The 27,689-nt window shown below is 45.4% G+C and overlaps 1 protein-coding gene across 1 annotated transcript in view; it reads left to right on the top strand.

The window, feature by feature from the left end:
• Window positions 1–27,369, top strand: part of NPSR1 (neuropeptide S receptor 1) — a 97,594-nt gene extending 70,225 nt beyond the window's left edge. The window contains exons 6-9 of the mRNA XM_074986056.1: window positions 13,073–13,149; window positions 21,630–21,719; window positions 26,938–27,118; window positions 27,279–27,369. Of these exons, the coding sequence (XP_074842157.1) occupies window positions 13,073–13,149; window positions 21,630–21,719; window positions 26,938–27,118; window positions 27,279–27,369 (439 nt within the window). The remainder of the gene's footprint in view (window positions 1–13,072; window positions 13,150–21,629; window positions 21,720–26,937; window positions 27,119–27,278) is intronic.
• The last annotated feature ends 320 nt before the right edge of the window (window positions 27,370–27,689 follow it).

Here is a 27,689-nt window from a genome sequence, read left to right as displayed (position 1 = left end):
CAGTTAGGAAACCACTGGACAGCAAATCCATCCACTGTGGCCTGTACATCTCCCAGGGTCACAGTCTTCTTGAGGAGATGCCAACAGAATGCATGGGCCACTCCATCACCACAGATCCCACTGTAGATCTGTCCACCCTGAACTGATTTGCCACTGAGTGGCAACAGAATCACAGAATCATAGAATCATAGGGCTGGAAGGGACCTCAGGAGGTCATCTAGTCCAGCCCCCTGCTTCAAGCAGGATCAATCCCCACTAAGTCATCCCAGCCAGGACCTTGTCCAGCCGGGACTTAAAAACCTCAAGGGATGGAGAATCCACCACCCCTCTAGGCAACGCATTCCAATGCTTCACCACCTGCCTGGTGAAGAAGTTTTTCCCAATATCTAACCTACACCTTTCCCTCTTCAACTTCTGAGCATTACTCCTTGTTCTGTCATCTGACACCTCTGAGAACAATTTCTCACCCTCCTCTTTAGAGGTCCCCTTCAGGAAGTTGAAGGCTGCTATTAAATCACCTCTGAGTCTTCTCTTCTGTAAACTAAACAAGCCCAAATCCCTCAGCCTATCCTCATAGGTCTTGTGCTCCAGACCCTTAATCATTTTTGTTGCCCTTCGCTGAACCTGCTCTAGCAAATCCACATCCTTTTTATACTGGGGGGCCCAAAACTGGACACAATATTCCAGATGTGTCCTCACCAGTGCCAAATAAAGAGGAATAACTACTTCCCTAGATCTGCTCGAAATGCTCCTCCTAATGCACCCCAGTACGCCATTAGCTTTCTTGGCTACAAGGGCAGACTGTTTACTCTTATCCCACCTTTCATCCACCATAACCCCTAGGTCCCTTTCCATCATACTGCTGCTGAGCCAGTCGGTCCCCAGCCTGTAACAATGTTTGGGATTCTTCCGCCCCAGGTGCAGGACTCTACACTTCTCCTTACTGAACCGCATCAGATTTCTTTTGGCCCAGTCCTCCAATTTATCCAGGTCCCTCTGGATTCTCTCTCTACCCTCCAATGTATCTACCTCTCCCCCTAGTTTTGTGTCATCCTGTCTGGGTTTGCAAACTTCTACAGTGCAATTGCCACTGGCTTCTGAACCATTAAGGCTGGCCTCATTCTGGTGTTGCTGTGCTTCAGGGAGGGCACCAGCACATCAAAGTTCCATAAAGGTGGACCTGCACATGCAAAAGTTCTGCACCTACTGCTGGTTGTCCCAGGACTCCAACACTATGTGATCCCACCAGTGTGTGCTGGTCTCTCGAGTCCAAAACCACCACTCCACTGTCAGCAATTCAGCCATGAAAACCAGCAGCTCTGAGTTCTTGGACCTCCGTTGGGAGGTTTGCTCTTCCAAACCATCCTCATCCTCCTCAACGTTAGCAGCAGCAGCAGCACCACCACCACCAGTTGGATAGTTGAGCATCATTAAGCTTTGGAATTTAAGGACAAATTGCATGACAGCCACTGTGGTTGCCAAAACGATCAGTGCTATGAGTCGAAGCTTGTGGATCCATGCTTGAGCTGGAATGCTGCAGCAGGAAATGGCGCAATCTCCAGTTCTTTTCTTGCACAGTTAGTGATGCAGTGAATTGTGGGACAGTGCTTGAGGTTCTGGGATTCCAACATGAAACACCCACAATCAACTGGGGCTACAGCACTGTGAGATGAGCACTGCATTGTGGGTACCTATGTTTTTGAACTTGCACAGGGCAATGGGGATGCAGAGATTCAACGCGGAAAAAAGGTGAGTCGAATTTCAACAAGCTCTGTGGACACTATTAAAATTCGTAACATTGAGCTTAAATATTTGAATTTATTAAATATCAAATGTATTTCACAGTGTAGACGCAGCCTAAGTTAGCTCAGTCTGAATCCCTGTAAATACTGCTTGCCCTACAGAAGCGTACTACCTGGAATGATAGTACATTGGATGAACTCTACCATCCAATGATGAACCCTACCAAAGGATATACTTTCACATCTTTGCAGACAAAAAATGAAAGTCACTATAAATATGCAAGTTCAGCTGAACAGTTTTTTTCTCATCATAGTCCAGTTACTGTACGTGCCTTTGAGGTTTCTCTCCTCTAGCCTCATACTGCAGCTGACTTGTTGTAGAACCAGAGAACATTAGAACTGGGAGGGACCTCAAGAGATCATTGAGTCAGGTCCCATGCACTCATGGCAGGGCCAAGCACCATTTAGCACCACCCCTGGCAACTGTTCATCTAACCTGCTCTTAAATGTCTCCACTGAAAGATTCTACAACCTCCCTAGGCAATTTATTCCAGGGCTTATCCACCCTGACAGTTAGGAAGTTTTTTCCTAATGTCCAACCTAAACCTCCCTTGCTGTAATTTAAGCCCACTGCTCCTTGTCCTATCATCAGACGTTAAGGAGAAAAATTTTTCTCCACCTCCTCCTTGTAACAACATTTTTGGTACTTGAAAGTTGTTACGTCCCTTCTTAGTCTTCCCTTTTCCAAACTAAACAAACCTAGTTCTTTCTCTCTTCCCTCATAGGTCATGTTTTCTAGACCTCTACTCATTTTTGTTGCTCTTCTCTGGATCTTCTCCAATTTCTCCACATCTTTCTTGAAGCGTGATGCCCAGAACTGAACACACTACTCCAGCTGAGACCTCATCAGTGCAGAATAGAGAAGAATTCCTTCTCATATCTTGTTTAGAACACTCCTGTTATTGAATCCCAGAATGAAGATTGTTTTCAAATTTAGCACTTAGTCCATTATGACCCTTTCCTAGACAGTCCACTTCCCATTTTGTATGTGAGATATGACTTCTTCCTTCTTAAGTGGAGTACTTTGCATTCGTCCTTTTTGAACTTCATCTTATCCCAGATCATTTCCCCAGTTTGTCCATATCATTTTGAATTATGACCCTGTCCTTCAAAGCACTTCCAACCCCTTGCTGATATATCACTTGCTGTTCTAATGAACTGGGTGAAGCCTTATTCTGGGTTGAATTAGAATCTTGTCAAACTGATGGATGAACAAGACAAGACCTTCATTTAAGACACTTGTGAGACACAATGAAAAGATCGCATCTAAAACAAGGCTAAATTGACTATGTGTTCCTAGTTTCTGTGCAGAGTCTAAGGCTAGGTCTACACTACCACAAAGTCAACTTAAGATACACAACTCCAGCTGCGAGAAGTGTAGCTGAACTGATGGACCTTAGGTCAAATTTCTGTGGCGTCTCCCCTGAGGAGGTCCACAGAAGAAACTCTCCCACCAACTTCCCTTACTCCTTGCAACTTGGTGGAGTACCAGGATTGATGGGGGTGTCATCAGCAGTTATTTTAGGGGGTCCTTATTACACACACTAAATCAACCCATCAGGAGATTGATCTCGAGGTAAGTGAAGACAAGCCCTAAAGGTTTCACTGAGTATTGTGACAAGGCAGGAACAGGAAACGAAGGAACGCAGAAACAGAACAGACAAGAACAGAGGTTTAGAGGCAAGAAAGCTGAGACGTAGCTATGAGCACAGTATGACCCTGGAGAGAGCCTGACAGTGAGTTTAGAGATGTAGTGCCAACAAGGCTTCATGCTGTAAGCTAAGAAATCGCTCCTTTAGCTCTTAGTCCCTTCTGTATTTGGAAAAGCAGCACTTTGGGTACAATCTGGTTTACAAGGAAATGGCAGATTTTATCAATTTCTATCTCCCTAGGGCTCTGAACTGTAACAGGACTGACTCTTACAGTTGCATCACAAGTTTCACAAAAGTTGGTGATTTAGATAATACCTCAGCCTCTAAAGGGAACCTAAAGCTTTTGTTAAAACAAAGTCCATTTATTGCCTTCCTGGTTGCAGAGAAGAGCCCCCGGAAAGTAACGTGAATGTACCCTAAAGACTCAAACCAACACAATATGAATAAAATATACCACTATTACACACAACCACTTTTTTTGGACCTGGATTTGTGACTTCTACACAGTTGTCATGGCAATATTGCAAAGATCCTAAATTACCTAAATCAAGGAAAATCTGTTCCTACACCTAACATCTCATCTTCTCAGAAACTTAGGTGAAGTAAAACTATTTCCTGAAGGAACTACCATTCAATTAGACAACACTTATTACAGTTAATCTAATGATCTAACATTTAAAAATCTAGTGTACCTTGAGATACAAGGACAATTTAGGGTTTGAAAAAGCCTGAACATTCAAAAAGAAAAATAATCTTTGTCAAAAACAGTGATGGTTTTGATGAACACAAGACTAGAGATCAGCCCAGCATTATATTATATATTCACAAGGCCTGGCAAACCTTCCAGCAAAGTGGGCTGAATCTGGAGCTTGCAACATACCGTGAAAATGAGGCTGATGCAGTCTGGTGTTTCGTCATGAATGTTTTCCTCAGCTCCATTAATTATGAACAAGAGCTAATCCAAATATAAAAAGCGGTAATTGGAGCCTTTTTATAAAGCATATGATGAATTGTGTGGAGTTTGTGTATTCTTCCTTACAAGAGCTCCTCCTAAGTTGCTGCTTTTTGTCAGGCAGGAACCAGAAATTTCAGGACAAACCATTTTCCACAGTGGCCCTGTTTCTTTAGTCATTATTCAGGCAAACTTCCCACCTATTCTGGAGATGGTATTTCTCACCTACCTGGAACCAAGACAACCAGGAGTATTGGAAAGCTGCAGCAGTGACATGCCCAGTCATTTTGGGGCTAATCCTAGAGAGTGCCATGAATAGAGATTAAAGTCACCCGACCAGAGTATGAGAAATGCTGGATACCTTCAACTTCAATAGAAGAAGTCAAAGGTGCCTATCACCTCTTAGAAACTGCCTGATATGCACCCTCTTTAATGATGGGCTAATTTCTACTGAAGAGTCTTCACTGGAGTCTGGATATAGACTTTTGTCATGAATGAGTCAAAGATTCATATGAAAGGGGCCAGACAAGGTTTCTTTCTTGCAACACTTATGTCAGAGCCTGACTACAACCAACAGTAGACATATGAGCACTCAATTAACAGAAATAAAAACAAAGCCAATTCATTGATTCTGAATAAGTAATTTCTGCTTCCGAGCCCCTCTAAGAGCCTAGAGGCTAGGTTCTAACAATATTTGTCATGTCAGTCTGACAGTTCACTAACTTCTTATACCTATTATTTTCTGTGGGCAAATTAGTCAATTGATTTACAAACAGTGAGTCATTGCCAACAATTAGGAGGCATAATACAGCCATCCATCTGGCTCCATGGTAAAGCAGAAAATAAGGGGCACTAGACAAATTTAGATAATTGTAAGCAATTCTACAGAAAATGAATTTAAGTCTTTATCAAACATACTTATGATGAGAGCATCTAAATATTGAGCCTGGATGAGCTGCTACCCAAGTTCATTTATCAAATTCAAAATAAAATGGGTTTAAAAGTTAAAGTAGGAGATGTAATTTCACTAATGTTTTCTTATCAGATTCTGAGGATCATTTCTACCTGTATGGGATAAAATGTCTGCTGGCTAAGATACAAAGAAAAGTGTTACAAGGATTAGAAGTGAAAGACGAGGGGGCCAATCCTATAAATGGATAATGCCAGCCATTAATCAATAGGAATACAACCAGGTCTTTTACACAGTGGTATTTCTCTCCCTAAGTTGACAGTGGTAAAGTCACCACTCCCAGTTCCCTCAAACTCTGCTGAGACTTGCACCACACTAAGCCTTTTCTGGTACTTCCAGAAGATTGATTTAGAGAATGTGCAATTTATTTTTGGTCAGTGCTGTACTTGTGCATTCCAACTGTTACATTGTTTGGAGTCACTGAGCTTAGAAAGAAATCACTTGAACAGAGAGCTCCATTTTCCCATTTATTACATCTCACACTACAAACTAGAACCAACCAAAACCAGCTGGGCTATCTCCTTAAGGCTGTAACTCAGTTACCATGACAATTAGCTTTGTCACTAGGACAATCCAATACACAACACCAACACCACATGAAGTCACTGTTTCTTACCAACAGCTGTGCATGCACAGTCCCCACAGCCTGGATCTTTGTTGTTTAAGTGGACTCATTTGGAAATTGTCTAGATTTTTGTTTCACACCAGACTTGTGTGGCTCCTCCCCTCCCACCTCCTGGGTCTCCTTTTGTTTAGAAGGTAACGTTAATTTAAAATGACCACTGCTGATCAAAGTAGTTTTAGTAGACCCCCAAGATACTATCATAGTCTCACCACCCGTGAGCATCCCCGCATGGTACAACACAGCATGTTGGCAGCTCTGCCTTGTTCTCCACCTTGGAGGGCAGTGCAGAGGCGATTTCTCTTCCCTGCTTAGTTACACCACAGTTCTATTCTTTCTAGTACAGCGGCGTCCCAAATGCCTGAACTGTGACAAAGTTGTGGGAATTAGCCTGGGAGACCTTGTGCTTTTGGGGCCTCTCTTCAGCCTGACTCTCCTTCCAGAGCAGCTGCTTCCCTCTGGAATCCCTCAGAGGATTTAAAAAAACAGACCAAAAATAAGAACTAAGCAAGTTCCCCCAAGCCTCATCTTTTAGTCCACCTAAGATTCTCTCTCTTGCAGCTTGCCATCACATCCTTCCCACTGAGTAAAAACTCCACATCACCTCTCTCAAGTGTCCACCCACCTGCATTTTAAACTCCATCCTGAGGCTGCTGTTCCCTCCAGATGTAACAAGTCAGGGGTTAGAAGTCTCAGTCTCTATTAAAGCTTCTCAGCCAGTCTGGGATTTATAATCCACCTCCTAAACCCCTCAATCAGCATTAGGCAGATGCTTAACACTGAACAGACAGGGACAGCCCCAAGCCCTAGTCACAGTGAAATCTATGTCAGTAGAAGTCTCTCCATAGTTTCAAGTATCGGAGGGGTAGCCGTGTTAGTCTGGATCTGTAATGGCAACGAAGGGTCCTGTGGCACCTTATAGACTAACAGAAAAGTTTTGAGCATGAGCTTTCATGAGCACAGACTCACTTCTTTAGATACTGGTCTTGGAAATTTCTGAAGAAGTGAGTCTGTGCTCACGAAAGCTCATGCTCAAAATTTTTCTGTTAGTCTATAAGGTGCCACAGGACCCTTCGTTGCTGTTTCCATAGTTTGTCACCCTGGTTCTTACTAAAGGTGCTTGTCACAGCTATATCAGGAAGCTTGTAGATAAAAACTGTTCTGCTGCTAAGTGAGTTCTGCAGAGACTACAAGGTTAAGTGACCATCTACAAAGTCTGTAGATATCTTGACCATGAATGCTGACACAAAGGGAAGATAAACAAGGCTGAGAGATGCCTGGAATTGTGGACACAGTTTGCTGTATTTTTGTACACCATTCTCTGTTTGTCTGATTTCCCTTGTCTGCTACCTCAACTCTCTCCCCTCCCATTTGCACTTCTATGGGACTTTCCTTTTAAGAGGGAAGGATAGCACCCTAAAAACATTTGCATTCTGCTATGGCTTTGGACACCTAAGCAGGAACCTTCAGTTAACGTACACTAGAATCAACCCTCCCCACCCCACCCCGCCATCATTTAAGCTGATAGATAAAAAAAAGTTCCAGGTGCTGTTTTGTTTTAAAGTACACAACTTTACCACAATGCACAGGTGACTTGTGGTAGCACTTGGGAGGTGCTCTGCTCCTCATGCCTCTACCAAAATTTTAGTTGCTACATGGGGTGCCCCTGCATGTCCCTTTCCTGTCCCTCTGGATTTTGTCCGCTATGCTTCTTCTCCACCCCACCCCCATAGGCACCAGTCACTACTGCAACAAGGGAACAGCTCACTGTACTTAATTTGTATGACAATAACCAGGGGTGAAAGTAACATGCAATTTCTTACAGGTACTGTCCTATTGCAACCCAAGTCCCCACCAGCACTTCATATTATGTAACCCACACACTTCAGGGTGTGGGTCATTGTCACATGTATTGGCACCTAGACCACTTAGGGAAAGAAAGAGTCTCCCCTACAGCCTTAGCTGAGCACCAGCTGGTTTTTACCTTAAACTTTAGAGGCTCCTGCACTAAGCTCCAGAGGTCCCAGGTTTGAGTCCACCTGTGTGCAGTTATGATAGCTCCCTGCTGGCTTTTGCCACAACTCGGCCAGCTCTTACTAGAGTGGTGCACCTTCTTACTTTCACCTCTGACAACAGCACTTATAGTTCTAACTGAGATCACGATGCCACTGTGCTCCACAAAAGCATCCATAAGAAAGCAGTCATAGTAATGTGCCTCTTCTTTATTGGGTAGGAACCCAAACTTGGCAGTATTATAACCAATCAAGGCAGCCAACACCCCCAAATACAGCCTGCCAGGTGAGTTGAGAAAAATAAAAGTATCCAAAAGAAAATCACTCACATTATAACTCATGGTATATTAGAACAGGTGCCTGCAATGAACTGTGTTCTTTGATAAAAATAGTATCCACATCACGTATGTTATCAAGTAGCTCCAGGCTTTCAGTGACATTGTTTGAAGCCACCACCTTTCAGTGGTTTACCCTTTTTTCATATTTTGCAATGGTGTCATTTATTTCAACATCAGTGAGATACACAGGGAAGAATCCAGGACTGCATTAACAAGCACAACTGAATAATAGTCACCATGATAGGAATGACACTAATTGATATACAGGGTACTAATTGGACATGGTAAGCATCAGGTCTTACATACCTCACACAACTACATATTCAAATCCTGGTGGCATCTATTCACTGTTTAGTTCTGCATCCCATAGGCAGACTACCAGTCAATTTATTTTGGGCTGAAATCTTCTACTGAGGTTAATCTTTTCTGCAGTAAAGTATGAGATCTCATCTTCAGTCTGCATTAGATCTTCCTACTCCTACAGTTCTTCCTACTTCTTACAGTGGAAATCAGCTTTGACCAAATAGGGTCCCATGAATTAAACGCAGTGCAGAGGGACATCTCTTAGCTAAGGAGGAGTCCTGTGACACTTAAAGACTAATGGGGACATAAGACTCCATGGGCAAAGACCCAATTCAAGAGATGCATGCAAGGTACTTCACCTTCGGCATGCATAATTAAAGGAGAGTATGCTGCCTGGATTTGACTAAATAACTGCATGAAGTATACAGGATCTGATGCTTACCACATCCAATTAGAACAATGAATATCAATTAGCGTAGTTCCTATCATGGCTGCTATTATTCAGTTGTGCTTGCTAATGCATCTGTCAAAGTGGGTCTTTGCCCACAAAAGCTTACGCCCAAATAAATGCGTTAGGCTACGTCTACACAGCAAAGTTATTTCGAAATAACAGCTGTTATTTTGCAATAGCCATCTTAGCATCTACACAATGCAACCGCCATTTTGAAATAATTTGGAAATAGTGGTTAGCTTATTGTGAAATTGGCAAACCTCACTGTGCGAGGAATAGCCCCTATTTTGAAATAGGAGCAGTTAAGACAGGGATAAGAGCCTATTTCAAAATAAGCTGCAGTGGCCATGTCTACACTAGTCTCCTCCTTTTGGAGGGGGCATGGTAATGAGGGATTTCGGCAGATGCTAATGAGGCGCTGCCATCAGTATGCAGTACCTCATTAGCATAATGGTAGCCACATGTGATTCGTGTAGCTGGGGACCTTTTGAAAGGACCCCTTGATTTCGAAAGCTCCTTTTTTCCCCCCGTAACCAAATGGGAAGAAGAGGCTTTTGGAAGGCCCCTGGCTACACGGATAGTGTGTGTTTAGAAAGCAGCACTTCCGAAGCACACGCAGCCGCCATTATGCTAATGAGGTGCTGTATATTCATGGCGGTGCCTCTTTAGCATCTGCCAAAATCCCTCATTGGTGTGCCTCTTCCGAAAGGAGGGGGCTAGTGTGGCCACAGCCAGTGGGTCCAATGGATCTATTTTGAAATAGGGTCTGTGAGCGTAGACGCTCTATTTCAAAATAGCTAAGTGCCATTTTGAAATACGTTTTTATGGGAGCTGTGTTATTTCATAATAAACTATTTATGACTAGCTCTTTCAGAATAGCTTGTTTTGAAATAGGGCTGCTGTGTAGACGTACCCTTAAGTCTTTGAGGTAGCACAAGACGACTCCTTTTTTGTGGATACAGACTAAAATAGCTACCCCCTCTGGCACTTATCCTAAACAAGATTACAGAAGAGCATCTTGGACACTGGGATCTAAGCATTCTGTCTTTTAGACGGAATAACTTAGTCCAAATAACCGTCTACAAACAGAGCCAAAATATTTAGTTTTGTGTGTTTCAGAATGTGCGCACACAAGAATGCTCTGGAAACTGTTCCCTGATAATGTGATGGGATGTATTTGATGACCTACAAAAAAAATCACCCTTTTCCATAAAGTGAGGAAGCATAGGTGTCAAAAATGGGACAAGTAGGACGTGCTCAGTGGCCAGCGTTTACCAGTAACAGCGCTGATATGCATGTCTGTACATTCTAAGTATGGGCAGTCACAATACTCTGCCCTGGGATGGAAGGATGTTCTTTATTCCATACATCTAACTACTCAACTCCCACTGTGCCAGCTGCACATCTCTTCACCAGTTAAGGCAGGATTTGTTCCTATGTTTTATTACTTTCCATAGACACTCTGAAAACCTCGTAACAAAATTACTAATCTTATGGAACGTGCCATTTTTCCTGCACAGGACTCCATCCCAGAGGTGGCTTTATTTCAATGTTCTTGTGCCTATATTGTTTTTGAAACAGCGATCTTTCATCATGCAAAGTGTTACTTTGTTGACTATGGCAAAACTTCAATATCTTATATAACCCTTAAATAAGTTGAAGTCTGGTAGCGATCAAATGTGCAGAGGGGAAACAGAAATAAAGAACATCAGGATTTGGCTTTTATCACCATTTTGGTATGGAGAAAAAAAACAATGAAGAAGTCAAAAAAAGCAACAATTGAAATGGTTTCATTTTAGTATTAAGTGCTGTTTAGGTCTCATCTGATGATATTGGATGTCCTCAGAATGAATCAAGGCCTGTGTGACTATGAAGATAAGAATGAAAAACACAGTCTAATAATGAAATGTTAAGGACCACCATGACCAAAGGGCTAACTTGCACATGAATCACATATTGTTCTGGCCCATAAAGAGAAAGAGGTCAGGTAAATAAAATAAAAGCAGGATCTTTATGAGCTGGCAAGATAATTCTTTTCAGAAGAGATAGGCTTTGCTAGAAAGTGAATGTATTGCGTAAGAGTAATAAAAGGACGAATGTCAATGACAGAAATAGACTTTTCAAAGATTGCAAAGAGATGGGAAGGAAATCTCACCCATGCCAAAAGAGATGTTCCAGCAACTGAAAACCTCTAAAGGATAAAAAGGAAAATTCCAAGGTCAGCCAGAAGTTAGCTTAGTGTTCTGATGACAGAAGCAAATAAATCAGGCTGGAATCTTTAGCTGATTTAAATGAATCTCTTATTGGCTGAACATTCAAGAGCTTCTGGTTCAGCTAATGAAATTCCATTTTCATAAATTTTGTGCCTGGAAACCAGATGACTAATTTCTGTGGAAAAGAAGAGAACCCAAAAGGGATGGAAGCACAGTTTCATTTTGACTCTTGCAGTGATGGTGTACAGAAAAGCTTCTTGCTCTATATTCTCCAAGCTCTACCTGAAAGAATGAAAAGCAACCATTGTCGTCTTGTTTGTTATTAATGAAGCCATATGATAGAAAGATAGGAGTGTAAGATACTTCCCGATTTCTAAAGCTATTAAAAACTGTCCCATGTGCCAGCATAGTTCCCTGTGGAGCTGCTAGATCCAGATCCTATGCTATGAGTTATAGTCTAAATTTGGAAGAGGACAGACAAGTACGTATGTCTTGGCTGGCATCAGGGACAGCTGCTACAAGGGCTTCTGGAGCTGTGTAGTTGTCCGATGCATGCAGGATCAGGCCCTAAAATGGAAACCACAATGGGCCTGCCTTTCTTCTCTCTCATGTCCTTTCAACTCAGGACCTGTCCTAAGAAAGAGTTACAGTTCTCATTTCTCCATTTAAAAGAAGCACAGAAGGGATATTTCCTATATTACCATAGCCGTGTCTACACGTGCACGCTACTTCGAAGTAGCGGCACTAACTTCGAAATAGCGCCCGTCACGGCTACACGTGTTGGGCGCTATTTCGACATTAACATCGACGTTAGGTGGCGAGACGTCGAAGCCGCTAACCCCATGAGGGGATGGGAATAGCGCCCTACTTCGAAGTTGAACGTCGAAGTAGGGCACGTGTAGCCGATCCGCGTCCCGCAACATCGAAATAGCGGGGTCCACCATGGTGGCCATCAGCTGAGGGGTTGAGAGACACTCTCTCGCCAGCCCCAGCGGGGCTCTATGGTCACCGTGTGCAGCAGCCCTTAGCCCAGGGCTTCTGGCTGCTGCTGCTGCAGCTGGGGATCCATGCTGCATGCACAGGGTCTGCAACCAGTTGTCGGCTCTGTGGATCTTGTGTTGTTTAGTGCAACTGTGTCTGGGAGGGGCCCTTTAAGGGAGCAGCTTGCTGTTGAGTCCGCCCTGTGACCCTGTCTGCAGCTGTGCCTGGAACCCTTATTTCGATGTGTGCTACTGTGGCGTGTAGACATTCCCTCGCAGCGCCTATTTCGATGTGGTGCTGCGCAACGTTGACATTGAACATCGACATTGCCAGCCCTGGAGGACGTGTAGACGTTATTCATCGAAATAGCCTATTTCGATGTCTCCACATTGAAATAGGCTACTTTGAAGTAGGCTTCACGTGTAGACGTAGCTCATGTAAGTTATTCAGTGGGTGGGCGCCTCACACACATACACCTTCCAGGCCCCTTTTATAATGGATAAGAAAGTACAAAAGCCCTAAAAAACTGATTCCCTCGATTCTCCCCTCCCCTCTCCCACATCTATAAAGTGGGGGACACTGCTATTTACATCTTTGGTAAGGCACTTGGAGACCTCCTGATAATAAGAGCTTGGTATTCAATTTTGATCCTGCAATTAGCTTTAAACAGTCAGATCTCTGCACCTACAAAGAGCCCAGGGCAGGACCTTAGTTAAGTTCATTGCACCTCAGTCTCAAAAGATTATTTTATTTTCCTCTTCTCGTCCCAACTCCAGTGTCATTTACGTCATTGTGATTCGGACCATATGGATGAAGAGTAAAGCTCATGCTGCGATTGTTTCCAACTGTTCTGGTGAGTCCAGATTTTTGAGAGGTGGGCCAAAGCCATAGCATTCTCATGTAGATCTTCAAGCTTTTGGTCCCTTTAAAGTTTGAGAACAGCTGAACCCAGACTCTTGATATGAGCCAATGTGTAAACATTTATTATAGAAATTTTCTTTTAACGGTCGATTGTTCACAGCCTATTTCTAACTTATGTGTACAATTTCCTCTTTCCTTGGACAGAGAGACCACTTTCACTGGGGAAAGATGAGAAAGGAGGAGATCCCCTGTGCCTTTTACAACTTCCATGCATTTGGATTACACTTTTGTTACATTGACAGGCTCTTGCACTTCTGGATTTCAGTCGGTATCAAAAATATTCAAATGCAAAAAATGAAAGGATATGTCTACACTACAGAATTATTCTGGAATAGTTTATTCCAAAATTAGATATTCTGGAACAACATGTTGACTGTACAGGGAAGCCCCCAAAGAAGCAAAACTTGTTCCAAAATAGTATGTCCACACACAATAGAGCCTATTTAGGAAGATACTATGTCTACACAGCAGCTTTATTCTCAAATAAGCTATTCCACAATAGCTTATTTCAAAATAGCCCCTATTCCTTATCTATTTTGGAATAGGCGCTATTCCTCACAGAATGAGGTTTACCAAATTAGAAATAAGCAATCCCACTATTTCAAAATTATTTCAAAACAGCAGGTGCCTTATGTAGACACTCACAAAGTTATTTCAGAACAGCGGCTGTTCTTCCAAAATCTCTTTGTTGTGTAGACACATCCACAGAGATCTGTTCTATTGATGTTTCCATCCCTATTCTGTGGGGTAGAGAGGCTCAGGAAGTTCTGAGATGATTTGGGGAAATGTAGGTGTTTTCTTTTATAGCTATAGACTCTGAGCTGAAACTGAATTACACTGGGGCTGCATCTACATGGGCACAAATCTTCGAAAGAGCTATGCTAATGGCCATTTTGAAGATCACTAATGAGGAGCTGAATTGAATATTCAGCACCTCATTAGCATTAGGACGCTTCTGTCCATGGTGCTTCGAAAGCGCTGCTTTAGAAAACACGCGGCTTGGTGCAGCTACGCGGGGCTCCTTTTCGAAAGGACCCGCACCTTTCAAAATCCCCTTATTCCAATCAGTGAGCGGGATAAGGGGATTTCGAAAGGTGCGGGGTCCTTTTGAAAAGGACCCCTGTGTATCCGCGCTGAGCCACGCGCTTTTGAAGTGCCGGGGCCGGAAGCATCCTAATGCTAATGAGGTGCTGAATATTCAGTTCAGCGCCTCATTAGTAATCTTGGAAATGGCCATTAATATGGCTATTTTGAAGATTTGTGCCTGTGTAGACACAGCCTGGATGTTTCCCACTCACTAGCTCTTGTCATCTTACTCATTCAACAGTATGCACTATGACTATGAAATAATTAACCCTGAAAATTAAGTGTAGCCAAGGTACTGAGGTAAGAAGGAGAGCTGTGATTTAATAAAAACTAAAAATGTCTAACCAATGACCCCTGCTGAATTGAGGTCCCAGTTACACACACCACCCTTATTTTAAGCCAGAGATTCACCTTCAACCCATATTTTCAAATGCAAGTATGTTTTATTACAAATTGTTACTTAATGTGCCCCTCTCATCCAGATATTTAGATTATTATACCAGCCTGATGTGCATACTCTAGTTATCAGTAAGAAAGTTATGCATCCAAAATTTGCATACATTTCTGTAATACTGGCATATGTCACATTAGCTTGCATAAATCTTGTAAATTTAGGTATGCAAGCTTGTTTATGTACGCCTATTTATACATAAGCAACAAGTGCTGATGGCGTAACTTTACCACATGAAGATGCTTCCATAGAACCAGCTTTGCATAAACATATTCAGCCTATCCAATCACAAAACTTACAAAGATTTGCCTCCCCTCAGCAAGTGTGAACAGAGCTGGTGTAGGTTTCCAGCCCCCCCAAATTCATGATGCAGTGGTGCTCAGCCAGCCTAGAAAGAGATATCCATCTTATCTTCTTTTTGGATCAGTGCTTAACAGATATTAACATTAAATATGATCTCATTCAGCAGATGAAAATTCCAATCTGGAAGCTAAAAAGCCATCTTGACGCCTTCTATCAGTTACACCAATTATATGGTCTCAACAAGAAATGCAGCAGATATTAATATAGACCTTGAAAAACGGTGTGACTTTACCAGAGATCCTTAAAGTTTTAATCTAATCTGGAGCTGCACAAGACAATGGATACAATCCCAACATGTATTTACAATACTGAAAGCAATTAGTCTTACCTTATAGTTGTAATGGAGCAGGACATAAGTGGTCTGACCAGAGCAGGCACCCAGGTTTGGGAATGAAGCCAAGGGTCTGCACCAGAGTCAACTGTCAATCACCAGAACCAGGGACAAGCCATAATCAGAACCAGGAGTGAAAGCAGAATGTCAGAGCTGAGATATTAAGCACCAGAACCGAAATCAGGCAGCTGGTTGTAGGAAGGGTAACTGGTGATTAGAGACCATACATAAAGGCAGGAACAAGAGGAGAGATAAAGAGCAAGCACACCAGGAGAATAGAACCACAGGAAGGGCAGGTGTTCACTACAACAAGAAAGCACCTTACTGATGAGACAAACATCCAGGCCCTCCTGGCTTAACTAGCTTGCTTGGACCAATCTGTGGAAATCTGCAATCCACCAATCAGGGCTCTTGTGGATGGACTCTTAGTTGAGGCTATATAGCCTTTCACTAGCCACCAGCTGCAGGCCTGGTTTTAGTAGTTACCTAGGGCATCCCTAGGTTAGGTTCAAGGCCTACAAAAGGGAACTAGAGAATTACAGCGAAATCATGTATGTTACATAAATTGCTTGGGTGTTGTTATTCAATTACAGTGCTTAATTTTCATCTCAGTTATAGCAGCATGTCTTTCAGTGTTGCGCCCTATTTACACCAGTATTAACGAAGAACCGAGTCAGGTTCATGACTTCTACATTCAAGGCACATTTTATTTCTGAGGAAGCAGTTCAAGAAAAGTCTTTTTTTAATTATTATCAAATTTACATGAATGGGGGACAGTATGATTGACTACCTGAGGTATCAAAAAGAGAAAAGGATTATTTAAGGGAACCGAGAACATAGCTTTTAAAAATTCTTCTTAATACAAAGCATTTAAGAAATTAAGCATAACTGTGTTTCTTAAGGTCTTTTTTGTGACGATTTCTAACACCTTCTATCATTGTTGCTGCTGGGTATGTAGTTACTTGGGCCAAGACTTTCCAAACGGACAGGTGATTTTTGGTGGATCAGTTTTTGGATGCCCAATCTGTGATGCTTAAATGAGCCTGATTATCAAAATGTGCCGCACAGAGGTGGACAGGGAACTCTCTCCCCACTCTGGCGCTATGTTCACACCACTGCAATGTGTTTACAGAAGTCACTGTTGGATGAGATCTTCCAACAAAACCTCTGTTGACATTTCACGTCCACACAGCAGAGCAACTCGCTCTGTCAAGCCTCTCTATTGACACAGAGAGTGGCCAGATTGCCCTGCTGCTTCCTCAGCAGAACAGGCCCTGGACCCCCATCACACGGGGTGACATGGCTGGCAATCCCTTCCAGAGCCCCAGTCAGGTGCACCCTTAAAGGCCCCTCCCACTCCCCCATTGCATCTGTCCCTGCTGAGGCTTGCCTACCTTGTTGTGGGAAAGTGTGGCTACTGCAGGGCTCCCATGCTTTCTGTGAGAGTTTGCACTTTCAAGAGAGACATGGTGCCAGAGCCAGCCCCCAGGCTTGCACTGGATCCACTCACATTTGCTTGAGTAGCCGCTTACCCTGATCACAGCTGTCCCCCACCTCCTCTGGGGGCACGCACCTGCCACCAGCTTTGAGAACCACACCCTCAGTACTGTATGGGCCTACCTGCACTTGCCCCGCCTCCCCCGGGTGATCAGGTGGGTCTGGAGGTATCAGACCAGTTCTGACTGGTGGGACGTCTGGACAAAGGGCAGTGGGATGACCAGTAGTGGTGCCAGAATTTCGGAATGAGAAAGGAGACATTTCTGGAGCTTTGCACCTGGCTCGCCAATGCCCCCTGCAGATGGGACACCCTGATGCAGCCCATCACCCCCTGGAGAAGGGGGCTGCCATTGCCATATAGACGCTTGCCACCCCGGACATTGGGAAACAGTCTGGCATGGGGAAGTCCACTGTTGGGGCTGTCCTCATGAAGGTAAGGCACTCCCAGGCTGCAGGCCCTGCAAGGAGAAAGTGGGGGTCCCACCCAAGGGGGACCCTCAGAAGGCAGGATTGGTTGGGAGGGGTCGGTTGGGAGGAAAGTCCCATCCCTGAGAGACTGTGCCATGCCAGCCGTGCACAGCCCTGCTGCCGGGTGGAGTAGTCTCACACGGGGACACCCACAGAGGAGGGAACAGGATGGATGGGGGCAGAGAAGCCGCTTGAGGTCCACTCCCTCACTTCCTGACCTGTGCGTTTGGTCTCCCCGCCTTGCAGGTAGTGACGGCCATCAACACACACCTGCTCCGGAGAGTTGTCTGCCTTGCAGACTTTGATGTGGTCATGGCTGGCTTTGCCACCCTGGTGTTCCCCAGCTGTTTCGGGGTGATTGATGAGATACACATTCCCATCCACTCCCTGGACCTCAGGATGGCCCAGTTCATCCACCACAAGTGATATCACTCCATTATGCTGCAGGCTGTGTCCAACCACCAGGGACAATGCTTATGTCAGGTGGTCGGGCCGGGCACATGACATGAGGGTGTTCCAAAAATCCAGGTTGTGCTTGGAGGATGGAGGCAGGCACCGATGTCCCCCACCAGACGCTGATGATCAGGGACATGGACATGCCATTGTGCATGGTGGGGGACACTGCCTACCCCCTCATGCCTGGCTCATGAGGCCATACACTGGCCATCTGGATCCAAGCCAGGAACTGCTTAATGCCTGTCTAAACCAAGCACAGAACCAGCTGGATGCTGAAGGGGGGGACAATGTCCCCCAAGTACTGACCAAGTGCTGTGCCCTCCACAGCCTTCTGCAGGCAGAAGGGAGAGGCCTTCCTCCTGGGGTGCAGGCAGATGCCAGCTACGAATAACTGGGCATGGCTTTGATCACCAAGCCCCCAGAGACAGGGTGCGGATCCAGGAGACCCTATGGGAGACCTTCTCCTGTGGCTCCCAAGGACCCTCCACAAGGAGCCTCAGGCCTGCAGCCCTACCCCATCCCCAGAATGACCCCTCTCTTCAACCCCCTCACCCCGACCCTTTCCCATTAAAGAGGGATGTGGGGGTGGTGAACCAATGACTCTTTTATTTTAACATATAAAAAGGTGTAAAATAAATGGTGACATCCAAAGCTATTTGCAAAGTGCAATGGTATAGAACTATATACAGTTGCGGGAGCTTGGGGCTTTGGGCATCTGAACTTGGCTGGGAGGCTTGGGACAGGAGGTGGGGGGGGCATCAGTCCAAGGATGGGGTGGGGGTTCTGACTTCATGGGGGGAGGGGGACACAGAGCAGCATCCACCTTGGCCTCGGGATCCCTTCCTACTGTGGATTCGGGGGTCCCCATTGGGGCAGTGTTAGGGTCAGGAACATGGAGAGATATAGAGGCAGAGGGGCTACTGTGGGATCAGACTCAGCAGGGGGAAATGGGGCAGCAGAGAGGGCAGGCATGGTGGGGGGGCGGGCATGGAATGGGGGCTTAGGCAGCAGGGGGACCAGCCATGGCCATTGCTCACTGCAGCAGTTGCAGCATGCCTGGGAGCAGAGCAGCAGGGACAGAGGGGCAGAAATGGGGGAAGCAGGGTTGGTGAGGAAAAAGGGGGTGGCAGCCGTGGGTGCCGGGTCCAACAGGTCCCACCAGACACCAGTGGCAGCATCAAAGTGGGACATCAGTTGGTCCTAAGCCAGTATCTGCCACTCCTGGTCATCCCAAAGCTGCCACTCCAGGAGGTCTGTGAGCCTCCAGAGGGCAGCAGTGTGAGCACACAGGAGGTCTTCGTCTGGCCAGTGACAGCTCCTCTGGCTGCCCTCACAGTGGTGGGATGCTGGCTCACCCTGGTCCCAGTTCAGGGCTGGCTCACTCCCATGCCAGAGTGGGGTGGCGCTGGTGGGGAGCTAGGGCTGGCCTGGCCCTCAGTTGGTACAGCTGTATGGAAGACAAGGAGGAAAGATGGTGAGCCATTCACACAACACAGCCCCTAAGATCCTGTCCCTCCCCCACCCCCACCAGGAGCAGTGGCCACCCACGCCCCACCATGTGCCAAAGGATGGGGATATCCCAGGAGCACAGGCATATGTGGCCTGCCTGGCAGGCCCTGCGACAAGGGGCCCTTGTGGTGCCTCAGGTCTGCAGCTCACTCAACAGGCTGGCAGCTCAGGGGAAGGGGTGCAGCCACAGAGGGGGTCCCCCCCAGGGGTGGAAGATGAGCAGGGCACAGCCTGGCCCTCCCTGGGGCCCCACACATGCGTGTGGCTCGCAGCACTGTCCATGGGAGCGGGTGCTTACTGTCACCTGAGGGCATGCCCGTGTGCCAGCAGCCGCACTGTCCCATGTGTCTCGTCTGCTTCCAGCCATGGCAGGGGCTGGCAGCACCCCCCCACCCTCAGGGCCTGGGGCTAGTCCAGCCCCCTATGAGGGTGGCAGTGGGCTGGAACCCATGCACAGGGGCTGCCTGCTGGGTCCAGGTGGGACACGCTGCTTTGTACGTGGTTGCATATCCTGGGACCTCAGCGCAAGGTTGCACCTGAGCCAGCCTGGAGACACTCACAGAATGCCTCCTGTGTGCCCACCCCTATGTCCTGGGGTGTGAGGGATGGGTTGCATATGGAGGGTCCCTCAAAGAGGTCCGGTGGTGTCCTGGAGGTGGCCTGATTTGAAGGGCCTGAGTCCAGGGTGATCACAAGTGTGGTCCCACTGGCCTCGGACCCTGTGTCCACCTCTGGCTCCAGTAGGGCCCCATGGAGCTCTTCATCTTCCTCTGGCTCTGGTGGTGTGGCGGGGGCCTACTCAGCAGTGTCCACCAGTGTAGTCAGAGGGGAGGTGTCCTCACCCCTTAGGAACTGGTGGAGCTCATTTGTAGTAGGGATGGGTGGAGGGTCCTGTCCCAACCTCCAGACAGTGTCCTGGGCCTCTACAGGCCTCTGCTGGAGCTCCTTAACCTTGGCTCACACCTGTTCCATAGTGAGAGCAGGGTGGGTCTGTGCCATCAGGGTGGTGACCAGCTGGGTATATGCTGGGGCACTGCGCCTCTTGGCAGAGGGGTCCCATAGCACTGCCTCCTCGGCCCAGAGGCTTAGGAGGTCCTGAAGCTCGGGCCTGATCCATGACAGGGTCAGTCGGGCCTTTTGAGCCCTGGAGGGGGGTGGGGGGTTGGGCGGGCATTCCTAGGTCCCTTCCAGTGGGTCCCTAGAGGGCCCCAGGGGGTTATGGGGTAGCTGGCTTTTGGACGTCATATTGGAATCCAGTGTAGGGAGTGACTGTGGCGTGAGGGGACAAGCAGCATGCTGCTGCCATGCACTCGGCTTCCTACCGCACTGTTTCCAGGGTTCCCTGAAGCTTTAAGAATGGCTGGAGACAGGGAGCATAGAGCTGTGATTGGTGCGGACAAGCCATCCCCCCAGGCCAGCTGTCTGGTGCCATGAAGGACTTTATTTATGGACAGAAGGCCTCCACACTGCTTTTCTGTCACCAGAGTCCGTTGAGAGAGACTTTCTGCCCCATGGGGGAAAGGCAGAATTCTGTCCACAGAAGTGCTGCATTCTGTTGATTTCCTGTTGACCAAATACATTTGTGAAGTGGATGCTCCATGAGTTTTGTTGACAAAATGATGGTTTTGTCAACAAAATTCTCCAGTGTAGATGTAGCCTGGCAGAGCGTTTGCGACTTCAAATGTTGTTCCTGCTCCAAACCGGGACAAAAGTTCAAAAACTAGTACATTTATAGAAGAAAAACTAATTTTAAAAAGCAAAACAAATTGGTACTGGGTCAACTAAAAGGTTTCATTTTGATAATTTTGAAATGTTTTGTTTCCAGTTTGACCTTTTCAATTTTTTCTATAAATTAGCATTTCAAAACGTGAATTGGTGCATTTTGTTCAACATCAGATTACGTTTTGAACAAAATGCAACAATTCACATTTCAAAAACGTCAAAAGGGGATTGATAATTTTGAAAATTTTGCCAAAACAAGTTTCCAAAAGGAAAAATTCATCCCTTCTGACTCCATCTTGTGAAGCTTTGGTTTTAATCAATCAGCATATTTGAACATTAATAACATTTTTCAGTTGCGTCACACCTAGCTCAACTACTAAGCGTCTATTGGACATTAATTTAAATTAAATTAAATTAGTGGAAGGTTGTCCCTAGTGCATTGCCATATGCTATAACTTCATTGACACTTACATTTCCTGCTAGTTTACTGGGAGTCCTGCATTTGACCTTTCCCCTCTTATTTCCCCAGATGGCAAATTCTGTGCCAGCTACACACGTCGAGGGCTCATATCAAAGGCTAAAGTTAAAGCTATCAAGTATAGCGTCGTAATTATTCTTGGTAAGTGAAACCATACAGTTGGTAGCTGTATGAGTAAAAACAGTGGTACAGATAGGAGAGGGATTTGACTGGCTGTAGTCCAGAACTTTGTATTTAGAGGTGTTGTTTTAGCTATAAACAATATTCATTGTTCATCATTAAATGGTAGGGATACTGAGAAAGTATGTTTAATTGCGAATGTCTTCACTTGGAATTGCATTTGTTCTGTGCATGTGTATTACTTCCACAATGGCATATTTCTTCATCATGCCTTACAGACAAACAAAATTCATGTCCCTGGCCCGAAATAATTTCCACCCCAGGTCTAAATCTGCATCCTCTGAAGATGGGCCAGTAGTGCTGGTGCTGGGTTGGTTGTCATGCCCCATGACAAAGTGGTTTTCATTATAGAATCATAGGTCTGGAAGGGACCTCAGGAGGTCATCTAGTCCAGCCCACTGCTTCAAGCAGGATCAACCTCCACTAAGTCATCCCAGCCAGGACCTTGTCAAGCTGGGACTTAAAAACTTCGAGGGATGGAGAATCCACCACCTCCCTAGGCAATGCATTCCAATGCTTCACCAACCTCTTGGTGAAGTAGTTTTTCCTAATATCTAACCTACACCTTGCCCTCTTTAACTTCAGACCATTACTCCTTGTTCTGCCATCTGACACCACTGAGAACAGTTTATCACCATCCTTTTTAGAGCTCCCCTTCAGGAAGTTGAAGGCTGCTATTAAATCACCCCTCAGTCTTTTCTTCTGTCAACAAAACAAGCCCAGATCCCTCAGCCTGTCCTCGTAGGTCTTGTGCTCCAGCCCCTAGATCATTTTTGTTGCCCTCTGCTGAACCTTCTCCAGCACATCCACATCTTTCTTATACTGGGGTCGGGGGGGCAAAACTGGACACAATATTCCAGATATGGCCTCACCAGTGCCAAATAGAGGGGTACAACCACTAACAAACACTTCTCTAGATCTGCTCAAAATGCTCCTCCTAATGCACCCCTTGTATGCCGTTAGCCTTCTTGGCTACAAGGGCACACTGTTTACTCATATCCAGCCTTTCATCCACCATAACCCCTAGGTCCCTTTCCGTCACACTGCTGCTGAGTCAGTCTGTCCCCACCCTATAACAATGCTTGGGATTCTTCCATCCCATGTACAGGTCTCTACACTTCTCGTTGACCCGCATCAGATTTCTTTTGGCCCAATCCTCCAATTTATCCAGGTCACTCTGGATTCTCTCTCTACCAATGTATCTACCTCTCCCCCTAGTTTTGTGTCATCTGCAAACTTGCTAAGGGTCATTAATAAAGATGTTGAACAACACCGGCCCCAGAACCAAGTCTTGCAGCACTCTGCTTGAAACCGACCACCATCCGGATATTGAACCATTGACCACTACCCATTGGGCCCGACCATCAAGCCAGCTTTCTATCCTTCTGATAAGCCAAGGATCCAATCCATATTTTCTTAACTTATGTGCAAGAATGTTGTGGGAGACCGTATCAAAAACTTCGCTGAAGTCAAGGTTTATCACATCTACTGACTTTCCCACGTCCACAGAGTCTGTTACCTCATCATAGAAGCTAATCAGTTTGGTCAGGCAGGACTTGCCCCTGGTGAGTCCATGTTGGCTACTTTTGATCACTTTCCCCTCTTCCAAGTGTTCCAAAATGAATTCCCTGAGGAACCCCTCCATTTTTTTCCCAGGGATTGAGGTAAAGAAGACTGGTCTATAGTATCCTGGATTGCCTTTCTTTCCTTTTTTAAAGATAGGCACTACCTTTGCCTTTTTCCAGTTATCCAGGATCAATCCCAATCTCCAACAGTCTTCAAAAATAATGGCCAAAGGCTCAGCAATGACATCTGCCAATTCCCTCAGTACCCTTGGGTGCATTAAATCCAGACCCATGGATTTGTGTACATCTAGTTTTTCTAGATTGCTCAGAACGTGTTCCTTCCCCACAGATGGCTGCCCCCCACCTTCCCATACTGCATTGTCTGGGAGCATTGTGTGGGAGCTGACTTAGTCCATGAAGACTGAAGCAAAAAAAGCATTGAGTACTTCAGCTTTTCCTGCATCATCTGTCACTAGGTTACCTCCCTCATCCAGTAATGGCCCCAAACCTTCTCTGATAACCCGTTTATTGTTCACATGCCTGTAGAAACCCTTCTTGTTACTCTTCACATCCCTGGCCAGCTGCAGTTCCAGTTGTGCTTTCCCTTTCTTGACTACTTCTGATTATACACAGGGTTAATAGGTTGGTTCAATGGCTCTCGGCACCCTGCACTGTATACTATATACACTGCTCCAGCACCCCAGCGAGGACCAGATCCTCAACTGAAATAATCTCATGTAGCACAGTTGACTTCAGGGGAACAAAACAGCTGTTGATGAGTCCCAAAGCGTCCCTGACTTCAACAAGAGCAATAGCTGTTCCAGTAGTCACTCTTTGGTTGAGCTGATTTGGTCAATAACATTCAGCAAAAAAATCCCAGATACTTTTCCAGGATGACTAATTAGGGTGTCACAGTAGCAACAGCCAGAGATCGACATTTAACTGCTAACCCTCCTTTTCCGTTGTTTACAGCTTTCCTATAAAACCATCTTTTAGGCTGCAATTACTCACCAGCACCAGTTAGCGTCTGCTGTGGATATGGGTGTAGTGTTTTTTTAATTTTTTAGGACCTGCGTATGTCTTCAATACATTCTGAAATAAAAGCAGCAGCTCACCTACCATTGGACTATCCAAGAGCCATCAGATGGTAACAGTTATTGGGCTCAACTGAGCTGAGAATTCGAAATGGCAAAATGACCCATATAAAAGCAAAGTGTTATGAATTATTACATTATATCTCAATAGTTACCTCTCGCCAGTGCTACCCAGAGAGAGCCAAATAATCCTTTGTATGACAACTGCCTTCTCTGTGCCCTGATATCACATCCCTGTCTAGCTTCTCATCCTAGCCTCACAATTATGTAATTATATTTTAAAAGTCATGTATATTTGTATAAACCCGATCAGTAGATATGTTTTAGCTGCATGAACATATCCACTGTGTAGGCCATTTAGATTAAATGAGACAGCTTGTGGTCAGTCTGAGGAAGCAAGCACAATCTGGCCTTTTCTGAGTTCCTGGATAGATTAGGTAAGAAGTATAAAAGTGGACAGTCAGGCTATATCTGCCTGGCCCCCTAACCTCAAAATAAGATATGCAAGTTGCACTACCACAGAGAATGGGTAGATGATATAGTAGATTGGTGCGGAGCTAGTGTACAGAAACCAAGCCACTCCGCAGTGGACAGGGAAAGATATAAGAAAATTCTGAGGACGGCATCGCACACCAATGGGTTGTTAGTCATGATGAAGAATTTGCACTACACAAATTATGTAGCTTATTTTGAGTAGTTTTCAAAATAGGCTATTTTGGCATGTGGCACTGTCTGAACAGTGTAACATACCAACATAAAGCCTTATTTCAAGGCTTCCCTGTACTCCTCCTGCCACGAGGGGTACAGGGATGCCAGAATAGCACTCCCATTATCTCGAAAACTGTTTCAAGACAACAGGTGCGTTTCTTAGACCGGGCAGGATACTGCCGTATCCCAAGATAGCCCCTGCCATGTAGCTATAGCCACAGTGTCCCCTGCTGGTGTGACATTGAGGAAAGAGGGACTTGAGTCTCTTTCTGGAGTTAAACAAGAGCTAAGACTTTTGCAAACATACACACACACGCGCGCATGCACGCACAGAGCTAGATGTGAGACTGAAAGTTCCACATGGGCTCATTTACAGAGGAAGAAGTTTAACTATTATTTAAAGGATCGAGTAGGTGTTGGCAATAAGCAGCTCACGAGCTGGCCGCAGCTCTCCAGGGTTAGCCCCTGGAGAGCTGTTGGCACTTTATTTACCAGTGCATTCACAGGTACGGCTACTTGCAGCTCCAGTTGGCTGTAGATTGCCATTCCCATCACTGGAAGCTAAGCCTGGTGAACTGCCTCTGGCATATTGCCCACCCCTGAGGTAGAGCAAGACTTTACTCGAAAGTGAAGTATTGAAAACACAGAGTTTTGATCTCTCTCATACAAGTTTAACTCCGTTCCAAGATGAGAATTTCCACTTTATCAGTCATCTGACCTCATCGTTTAGGACACCTGAGGCCAAGCCTGGGAGCCTAAGTTTGTAATTTTGCTGAACGCTGAGGCTTTGTCTACACTACACAGCTTTTAGTGGTGAGGCCATGTCAGCACAGCTGTGTCACTAGAAGTCAGGCAGCGTAGCCACTTCTGGTTAGCTCTTTTGCCAGCAAAATACCTTTCCCCTCATGAGCATTGTTCATGTTGTTGGCAGAAGCGTGCTTCTGCCAACCAAACGCTATTCACACTGGTGCTTCTTGTGGCAAAATTTTTGTCTTTCAGGGAACAGGAGAGAGGATAACATGTCCTTCCCCACTGGTTCCCTGGAGCTCTGGGATGACTAAGCCATGCTGCTGGCTCCCAGAGCTCCGTGGGTGCTCCAGTGGCCCACTGGGGGAGGGCGGGGACTCTGTGGCCATGGTGAAAGGTGGGGTCTCAGGCAGAAGGGATGTGGCTTGTGGGATTTTGCCTTCCCAAGCCATGGGATCACCCACCACCCATGTACCCACATGCGCTAAATAATCTGTTCCACCTTGTGACTCTCTACTAAGTTGCCCAGACCTGGAAAAAAGTTCTGTGTAAATTTGACAGCTTCTCTCTCTCTCTCTCTTCCCAGCAGAAGTTCCTTTAATAAAAGATGTTACCTCACCCAACGTGTCTCTCCTTACACTCAGTCTTTTAAAAAGAACTCTGTGGATGTTGAGTAACACTTCCCCACACACAGGGCAGTAGTTGATAGATGTGCATGAGTTTGGCTCTGATGGTTGCAACGCTTCTCATCTGTCTGATCTGCTATTTTTCTCACAATTAATTTTTTTAACTATTTCCATGAGCTAACTGCAATTAATTGTCAGCTCTCACGTACATCTGGGGGACATCTTGGAATACACTTACTGGAACAATCACAATATTTTGTGGTTATTACAATAAAAATAAAGAAGCAGATAGAGAACATTTAATAACTAATTCCTGAACTGGGACTTTCTAATAGGGAGAGAGACTCTGACATCAGCAAACAAGTATGTGGTCCATCTATTTTATGGTACTCACCCCATCTAACTTTAGACATTTTAAAGGACTCTCTCTCTTTTGCAGCATTTATACTCTGCTGGAGCCCTTATTTTCTCTTCGATATCCTGGACAACTTCAGCCTGCTCCCCGAGACAAAAGAACGCTTCTACGCATCTGTGATTATTCAGAATTTACCATCTTTAAACAGTGCCATTAATCCCCTCATCTACTGCATCTTCAGCAACACCCTCTGTCATTCTTATGGGTACTGCTTCTTTACTTCAGGGCCTGCTGGGTGTCACCTATCCTCTCCCCTTTAAAAAATAAAATAAAATAAAAGGGGAGGGGCATGTTATACTTTACCAATTGCGTATACATAATTCTGTTTATTTTGCTAAATATTTTATTTTTTACCTTCTGTTCAGGAAAAGAAAAACAAGAAATTCAGGGGGAATTTTCAGAGACCGAAATGATCATCGGGATATGCAGGCTACATCCAAGCCTGAATACATCTAAAGTGCATGTAACAAGACCCCACAAGTACAACCTGGAGAATGCTGACATCTCAGCCTTGCTCCGCAGCCTATGGATTTTGGAACGGCATTGTAAATTCTTTCAATGTGCACCCTACAGGCCAAATTCAGACCTGGGATTCAGGAAACTGCATGCCCTTATGCCCAGTCTGAGTGTGGCCCTATATTTCCAGAGAAGCTGTTATATGTCTCCAGCTGAATGCCACCCAAGTAGTACAAAATAGCAAAAATGCATTTCTTTGAGGGCAGGTCTACATGTATGGCACTGCAGCAGCATAGCTCACTGCTAAAATCACCGCTGTG

This window comes from Carettochelys insculpta, chromosome 2 (genome assembly GCF_033958435.1).
Source record: "Carettochelys insculpta isolate YL-2023 chromosome 2, ASM3395843v1, whole genome shotgun sequence".
Classification (NCBI taxonomy): Eukaryota; Metazoa; Chordata; order Testudines; family Carettochelyidae; genus Carettochelys; species Carettochelys insculpta.
This window is presented reverse-complemented; position numbering and strand designations above follow the sequence as displayed.